The sequence below is a fragment of the Aquarana catesbeiana genome, linkage group LG06 (genome assembly GCF_042186555.1).
Source record: "Aquarana catesbeiana isolate 2022-GZ linkage group LG06, ASM4218655v1, whole genome shotgun sequence".
Classification (NCBI taxonomy): Eukaryota; Metazoa; Chordata; class Amphibia; order Anura; family Ranidae; genus Aquarana; species Aquarana catesbeiana.
The window spans coordinates 32,292,956-32,302,058 of record NC_133329.1 but is presented as its reverse complement, the minus strand read 5'-3'; the positions used below and the strand labels follow the sequence as shown (position 1 = coordinate 32,302,058).

The window sequence follows — 9,103 nt, the reverse complement described above, 5'->3', positions numbered from 1 at the left end:
TTTGGTGGTATTTGATCACCTCTGCGGTTTTTATTTTTTGCTAAACAAATAAAAAAAGACTGAAATTTTTGAAAAAAATAAATGATATGCAGCACTGATGGGCACTGGTAGGCGGCACTGATGGGTGGCACTGATATGCAGCACTGATGGGCATTGATAGGCGGCACTGATGGGCACTCATGGGTGGCACTGGGTGGCACTGATAGGCGACACTGATGGGCACTGAAAGGCGGCACTGCTGGGCACTGATAGGGTGGCACTGATAGGCGGCACTGATAGGTGGCACTGCTGGGCACTGATAGACAGCACTGCTGGGCACTGATACGTGGCACTGATGGGCACTGATACGCGGCAATGATATGAGGCACTGATAGGCATCCCTGGTGGCACTAGCAGTGGTAGGAATTAGAGTGGGCACTGATTAGCAGCTGCCTGGGCACAGATTGGCAGCTGCCTGGGCACATAGTGGTATTTCCCTGGGGGTCTAGGGGCATACCTGGTGGTCCAGTGTGGATGGCTTCCCTGGTGGTCCTGGGCGGCTTCCCTGGTGGTCCTGGGCGGGATCCCAGGGGGGGCTGTGCTGATAAACAATCAGCACATACCCCCCCTGTCAGGAGAGCAGCCGATCGGCTCTCCTGTACTGACATCTGTCAGACGCAAGTGAGGAAAAGCCGATCACCGGCTCTTCCTATTTACATCGTGATCAGCCGTGATTGGACACGGCTGATCACGTGGTAAAGAGTCTCCATCAGAGACTCTTTACCTAGATCGGTGTTGCAGGGGGTGTCAGACTGACACCACGCAAAAACGATCGCCACGATGCGTGACCCCGGGGGCACGCAGCAGCTCGATATTCCTGATCACGTCATATGACGTCCGGTCAGGAATATCAAACCACTTTGCCGCCATCATTTTGTAAGTGGTTAAGCGGTATTATGCTATGGTTGGTCTTTCTCTTATACCCTGCTGAGTTACCGAGGTCCACTGAACATCCACGGCATCAGGGGATTGCAGTATACAGACGATTTATCTGGATATATCAGTCCGGACGTTCCTCTACTCAAGCAAAGGCCTTGGCTGGGCTATAGCCACCTGCTTGCTTCTGCTTGCCATCTGGTAAGCAAGTTTTCTACTAGGTGGTGGCACTTTGTTGTGGATCAAGCTCACCTGGGCGTTTTGTTCTGGACTCGTTTGAACTGCATTTATTATCTTGATATTTATAAGCCATTGCTGGTTTTTTACTTTTATACAGTGCAGCTTCTGCTTTTCATTCCACAATTGTGTATCCTGCAATTAAGCTGCTGCTCTTTGAACTTTGTTTTTTTTTTATTATTTCTTTTTCATTTTTTATATCAATATTGTCACTTAGATCTAGCGCGTTTTTTTTCCTTTTTATATGCCTTTAGTAAATCAACCTCAATGTTTTTGAAAAGCTCCACAATATATCCAATTTATAGAATGTAATTCTCAACTTTTTTTTTCCTGTAAACAATTATTAAAGTGGTTGTAAACTCTGGGGAAAAAAACTAAAAAAAAAAACATCCTGCAAGACAAAAGCATGATGAGCTAGTGTGCATCGCATACTTCCGGGTTTACGGGCTCTGGCGCCGTGATCGGCGATGACATCACTCCTGCGCATGCACGTGGGAGCCGCCAGTCACGGCGCAGTATCTGATGAAACGGCACGAACGAGCCGTTTCTTCACTGCGCATGTGCTGATGACGTCGCCACATGCGGATACAGGGGATATCTCCTAAACTGTGCAAGTTTAGGAGAAATTCAGGGTACCTATAGGTAAGCCTTATTATAGGGTTTACAACCACTTTAATGTGAATACTGAGGCCCCTTTCACACAAAACAAAACATTGTTGTGCCTTTTTTTTTTTAATTTTCCATGTGTCCAATAATGCCACCAACACCCACTCCAACAGCTCTAACTGCGACGGTCCCTCTGACCACTGCTATGGTTGTGCTGTCCAAAAAACCCGACTTCCCCTGCAACCGGACCAACCATGCCCAGGGCTGTGCCTCCTATGGCACTGCCAATACTCATTGTACACATGGTGAAGCGCTGTGAATATTTGGCACAGAAACGTTCTTGTTTTTCAGTCAACTGAGATTTCATTTCCTCCATGAGCATCTCCTTCCCAGCAGCGTTATCTCCTCTCAGGCTTAGCTTATATTTTTCCTGAAATTGAATGGCCTTCCTGCTGACCCTGGACCTCATCTCAGATGGCCTCACTCCAAAAATCTCCAATGCAGAAACATCATCGGGGGACTGTAGGAGAAAAAAAAAAACATTAAAACTTAAATAAAATGTTGGACTTGCCCAGGTTAGTGTGAAATTAGAACATCTGCTGCTACATACCACCTGCATTAAAACCTTGAATTTGTATATATAAAAAGGAACATGCCACTTTGTATAATATTCTAGGGATTTTTTTTTATATTTTTGTAGCACCCTGGGGTAAGGTCAGGGAGCTCCTCACCAAATTCCTTGTCAGGAGTAGCTACCATAGTTAAATTGTTAGAAATCCACTGATTTCTCCCTAAGTTTGGCCTTGTTGCTCTTTTTTCTTCTACCACTAGGTGGCTGGGCACTTGGTGGTACTAGCTATGAGAAGGACAACTCAAAGTCAGGTTATGAGTATATGGGGTATCTCAGCCAATGGGCAGGGGTTTTCTTGAATCCCTTGGCCTGCTGGGAGAGCTTATATATTGTGGTGGAGTCAGGTGATCTCTGTTCTGTGCCACCCGGACTGCTATCTGGTTGGATGTGTGTCGTCTGCCCCAGGCTGCTAGGCCGGGGATTGGGCCTATCCCGGGGGCATTTGGCTGCCAGGCTGTGTGAGGGCCTATCCAGAAGTAAGAGGGCAGTGTAGGGTTGGGATTGCGGTTTGCAGTCCAACCAGAAGTGACAGATCTGCCGGTCGGAGCGCCTGTCGTGGTCGGAGGTAGAAGGAAAGCTGTCCCCACTAAGGGACCAACCACCTTTACCAGGGACCACAGTGAGTAACTGAAGCAAGTCCCGCAGCAACATTCTAACCGAACAGGCACGGTGGAGAATTCGCAAACTTCAGGCGGTGATCAAGTCAGGGACCCAGCCAGCAGAGGTGACGTTTGCAGAGCAGCCTTGTGTGTCAAGCCAGGGACCGAGCTGGTCAGCAGGGCTGAAGCTTGAGAGGTATCTGGAGTACCAACCTAGGGACCCAGCAGAGAAGCGTGGGTGACGCTTCAGGGGGATACCACTGCAAAAGCCTTGGGGAGCTCAGGGATTCAGAGTCAGTGAATCAGAGGGTCCAGTGAGAGACCAGGAGCTCAAGGGGCTGAAGAACTAGTAGAAGGTGTAGTAAAGCTGAGAGAACTGTTACGTTTGAACTAGGAACTGTTAAGAACTGTTGTCATAGGAGACGGCAGCCCTGCGCATGCAGAAGTGGTGCCTTGCTGGGGCCTTTCCCTGTATGGCTGTCCTCCTATTGAAGTCTCGGAGTCTGCCATTTGAAATTGCTACTACTTCAGGGTGTCCTGGCCCTAACCCTCTTTCCTCAGCAAAATATAAAAAGGACTGTTAAAGAAATAAAACCCTCTTTTGCATCCAAGAAGTGTCTGGCGCCCAAAGACTTTTACCACTCTTGCACCCACTATGCCTCACAACCCACTACATGTTGAAGGAAGTCCTCTATCTTTGACCTTGAAGGTTTTCATTAGACTGGCAGAGGTAAGAGAATCTGTTACATTATCTTAAAGAGATGAAGGCCAGAATGGACTTGAACCTAATAGAGTAAGGGAGGTTATAAATGTAGCATCCTCTAGTGTGTGCTACGAGTAGTGAGAGTAGGTAAAAAAAAATATTACCAACTCCTCCCCTTTACAAATGTTTCTATGGTAATGACTCAAACACAGAGGTGCCCCCCTAAGAAGTCTTTGTTACCCCGGGATCCTCCCATGATCTTTTAACAATAAAGAAAATACAGGAAGAGAGTACACTAATGAGACCTGGCGGGGGGTCTCTCTGATGCACACAGAGAGGGCTTTTGTTAGAAAGAGTCCCCAGACATAGTACAGGAGATGATCAGAGACTGCAGACATAGTACAGGAGATGATCAGAGACTGCAGACATAGTACAGGAGATGATCAGAGACTGCAGACATAGTACTGGAGATGGTCAGAGACTGCAGACATAGTACTGGAGATGGTCAGAGACTGCAGACATGATACAGAAGATGGTCAGCGATACATCAACAACGGTTCCTCTGATCAGGAGTCAGCTTACTCTGAATTGCCCGTGGGTAGCGCCCAGATCTGTATTCTGACAATTACTCCATTCCTTTCTCCACCAGGGGTGGCACTAGGCTGTGTGGCTTTCCCTGTGGTGGCGCAGGGCAGTGGGGTTCTCTCTCTGATGGTGTTCCCTCAGCACTGTCCTCTCCCTCTGGAGTCCTGGGTGTACTTCCCTGAAAGCTTTCCTGGGCTCCTTGCTCTCTCTCTCCCATTCAGCTGAGCATGCTGTGTGGGCTGCAGTTACTGTGTTACAGTGGGGCCACCAGTCCTCGGGACTACATGTCCCACAATCCTCTTCTCTGCTTATTTTTTTATTCTATTTCTTCCCTGGCCGATATGAAAGTGGGGGAAGAAACATAGTGGGCAAGTGTGCTGGTGGCAAGCGCCGCTCACTAGTACAGCAGAAGCGCGTGAGGAGGAGAGGGAGAGAGTGGGGAGAAGAGCCTGTGGCTGGTCTCTCTACACACAGAGACAGCCACTCCCATCTCTGGCTGCTTTCGCTCTCCTCCTCTGACAGGAGGGGATGGGCTTGGGTAGCAAACACAGAGAGCTACCAGCGGCGGCACAGTCTCTCCTCCTCTGATCCGCTCCTGTCAGTTGCCGGCGGAGAGAGCTGCCTCTGGACACAGACAAGGAGAGAAGGAGGGAGGGGGGCACTCCACCTCTGCGGCACCTGGGTGCGCTGAACCCCGCGCACCCACCCAGGATCGACCCTGTCTTCATCCACCTTGCTCTGGGGAATCTCTATGTGTGTATGCCAGTTGGGAGGACTGGCGGAAGCAGCCAGGCTGGCTGGTAGTCTTCTGCAGCGGTAGAACTGGGTTCAGTGTCCACAGGGAAGCAAAAGGAGACGCTGTTCACTCCACAATGTGCTACTTTATCCAAAAGAGGGATGGGAGGTTCCTAGTCTGTAAAGGGATGTTGCTGAATTATCAAAGAGACATTTCATTTCCCAGGAGTGAGCACCAGATGCTGTACATAGGAACCAAGTTTGTGCAGGAGAAAGGAAGAAGAGGATTTTTGTAAATAGGGAGTAAGTGTCCCTGAATTGTCAGAGTTGTTACTTGGCATCCCCTACCCTTACCCTATCCAAGTTATCATCCCCTAATAAAACAACAAAAAAACAAGCCAAAGGCTGATTTCTGTGTCCGGATTAAAGAAGGTAATGCTGTGTGACTGGCTGTGCAGCAGTGGGGAACCCTGACATTAACAACTCCTACGAGGGTAGTGCTACTTAACCTCAATCACATTTTTTTGCCATCTCCGTCCAATTGGGGAAACTTCCCTTCACTTCCTGTCCCATACCTATAACAGGAAGTGAGAGGAAATCCATGCAAATTAAGGGAATCCCTTGGGGACCCCCCAGATCACCAGGACCAGTGTCCCCATTGGAAGATTTCCCCTCTATTACTTTTCTGGAGACAACCCAAAATTTGGTATTTTCCTTTACCATCACTTTTCATGATAACTGTAAACAGGACAAATGGAGAGGGCGAATCTCACTAACTGGGGCACAGACAGCAATAAAAACCTGACAGGGGTTCTAATCCCTCTCTACTCTATCCAAAACTAAACAATAGTTTTGCCTTTAGCTATACTATGTAACAATGGTAGATTTTTTTATTTTTTTTTAATAACCAACATGTTATACTTACCTGCTCTGTGTAATGGTTTTGCACAGAGCAGCCCAGATCCTCCTCTTCTTAGGACACCTGATGGCCCCTTCCCTCCTGCCGAGTGCTCCCATAGGAAGCAGCTTGCTATGGGGGCACCCGAGCAGTCTCGCTCCCAAGCCGCTGCTATGGGTTTCCCTTCACACACGGAGCATGACTCAGCCCCATCCCCTATCTCTCCTCATTGGCTGCTCGGGGGGCACTTGTGTGTTTTCACTCCCGAGCTGCCTCTGTGGGGTTGATTTGTAATGTTTTTCTATTCAGCATTACAAAAATATAAAGAGCCCTGAAGATCCCCTGCTCCAAATATTGCACTCTCCAGTTTTAGTACATCAACTAGACATGTGCAATTTGCTTAGTTCCAAATTCTTTTTTAACGAATTTTGACAAATTCATGAATTTCGGAAAACCGAGATTTCGGAAAAATGACATTTCGGAAATTCGGAAATTCAAAATTAGGAAATTCGAAATTAGAAAATTCCAAAATTCCAAATGAGGAAAGTAAAAAATTCGAAAATTTGGAAATTTGAAAAACCAAAAATAAGAATGAAAATCTGAACATTGAAAAGAATGAAAATCTTAAAATTTGAAAACCCGAAAATCTGAAAAAATAACTAACTAATAATAAATATTAAATTATAGGTATTAGAATTTCCTTTCAAATATGGCTGTTAGTGAACGTATTTGAACAAATTATCTGAAATAATGAATGCCATATCTAAACAAATGGAACGTAATGATCTAATAATAATAAATAATAAATAACAATAATAATAATAATAAAACCTTTTTATTATTATTATTTGCCATTAATTTGTTCCATTCCATTTGTTTAGATGCGGCATTCGTTATTTTGGAAAATTCATAACTTCAAATAAATTTGTATTTGTTACATTCACAAACAGCCAAATTTGAAAGGAAATTCCAAAACCTATCATTTAATAGTTATTATTAGTTAGTTATTATTTGGAATTTTACTGATTTTCTTTTTTTCGGATTTTCACATTTCTGAATTTCCGAATTTTCAGATTTTTGGAATTCGAATTCCAAAAATCTAAAAATGTGGAATTTGAAAATTCGGAAATTCAGAATTCGAACATTCGGAAGTTCGGAATTCAAAAACTCGGAATTCGGAATTCAAAAATTCGGATTTCGGAAATTCAGAAATTCGGAAATTCGAAAATTCGGAAATTTGAAAATCCAAACTTTCGGATTTCCAAATTCTGAATTTTCGAATTTCCGAATTTCTGAAAAAAGCATAAAAACAAATGAAAATAAAAACAAACACGTCTTTTGGCAATGCAAATGCACATGTCTAACATCAACCCCCTAAGACACAGACGGAGAGCGGCTCGGCCTCACCATAAAATGCATGAATGTAAAAATCCTTGAACCTTTACAATCACTTGAAACTTAAAATGAAAAAAAAAAATTAGATTTTTGTAATGTGGGATAGAAAAACATTACAAATCTTTCACAAGCTATAGTAGAATACGTGATATAGGACAATTCAATGGCTCCATCGCTATCCTTCGAGTCACTGGATCTTCATAGGGGAAGGTTAGAGATGTCCACCTTGTATGAGCAGAGGAGAGCGCTCCCTATTCCTCTATCCCTTCTCAGACTCCTTTTATTCTTTTTTCCTCTTTGCCTCTATTCTGATTGCTCTTTTACATCTTTACAGTATTTCCCTTTCTGACTTGCTTACTTCATCAAACTCAGCTAATCCGAATGCTAATCATTCCTCCTCTTATGGACCGCCATCTAGTGGAATGTCTCCTGTACTGCAGCCAAACCATGCCTCAGACCTCTTCTCAATAACTAACAGTGGTAGCAATCTTTAAACTCTCTGTGGGAGACAGTCTCTCTGTGTGGATGCTGAGGACTTTGAATTAGGGGGGACGCTGTGGCCTCTGATGTAAAGAGGGAATACTGGGGACTTTTATTTGGAGGGGGGCATCTGTGGATACTGATGTAAAGGTGGACTCTGATATAAGGGGTGCTCTGGGAACCCCGATGTAAGAGGGAACACTGGAGACTCTGATTTAAGGGGTAACTCTGTGCATACATTGTGCTGCACATTACATAGTCCTGACCAAGTATTTCAACATTGTCTCAACATTTGCTGGTTTTAATGAAGTTCTTCCTTAAGGTAGGCTGAGTCAGACAAAATGCTAATATTTTTGTGTGCATAAAGTCGAATATAATTGAAAACTTAAAAAAAAAAAAAAAAAAAATCCTTTGTCCTGAGGTTTATATGTGTATGTGAAGCTGTCAGTTATGGTACAGTAATTGGAGTATTTTGTGGGTACAAGGAGTGTGTTGTACTGTATGTGTGCAGTGTATATAGCGCCTAGGAACAGATTCTGTTTAACCACTTGCTGACCACACTATAGCCAAATGGCGGCTATATCGCGGTCGTCCAGTTCTGGGAGGGAGTTGGTTGGCATCCTCCCAGAACTGCACCCCCTGCACGCCCGCTGCGGCATGCCCTGTGATTTCTGTGTCCCTTGTACACAGCTGATCACAAATTAGGGTAAAGGGCCAATAACAGCAGCCCTTTACCACGTGATCTGCTGTGTCCAATCACAGCTGATCACAATGTAAGCACACTTTCCGGTTATTGGCATTCCTTTCCTAACACTGTCACAGCGTGAGGAGAGGAGAGCCAGTAACGGGCAAGTGTGAAAGGGCACATCTACACTGATCATCAGGGCAGCACCAACAGTGCCCATCAGTGCTGCCTATCAGTGCCCATCAATGCCACCTATCTGTGCCCTTCAGTTCTGCTTGTTAATGCCCATCAGTGCAGCCTATCAGTGTCCATCAGTGCAGCATATCAGTGTACATCAGTGCAGCCGATCAGTGCCCATCAGTGCAGCCTATCAGTGCCCATCATTGCCCATTAGTACAGCCTATCAGTGTCAATCAGTGCAGCCTCATCGGCGCACAAGGAGAAAAATTACCTGTTTGCAAAATTGTTTTAACAGAGATTTTTTAAAAAAAACGTTTTTTTCCCCCCAAATTTTTGGTCTTTATTTGTTTGTTTAGCAAAAAATAAAAAACCCAGTGGTAATTAAATACCACCAAAAGAAAGCTCTATTTGTATGAAAAAAATGGTAAAATGTCATTTGGGTACAGTGTTGTAT

General features: G+C 44.9%; 1 protein-coding gene across 1 annotated transcript in view; it reads right to left on the bottom strand.

The window, feature by feature from the left end:
• Positions 1 to 22: 22 nt before the first annotated feature.
• The window catches only part of LOC141148267 (RING finger protein 112-like), a 66,639-nt gene continuing 57,558 nt past the window's right edge, over positions 23 to 9,103 (bottom strand). The window contains exon 14 of the mRNA XM_073635536.1: positions 23 to 2,278. Within this exon, the coding sequence (XP_073491637.1) occupies positions 1,934 to 2,278 (345 nt within the window). The 3' untranslated portion in view covers positions 23 to 1,933. The remainder of the gene's footprint in view (positions 2,279 to 9,103) is intronic.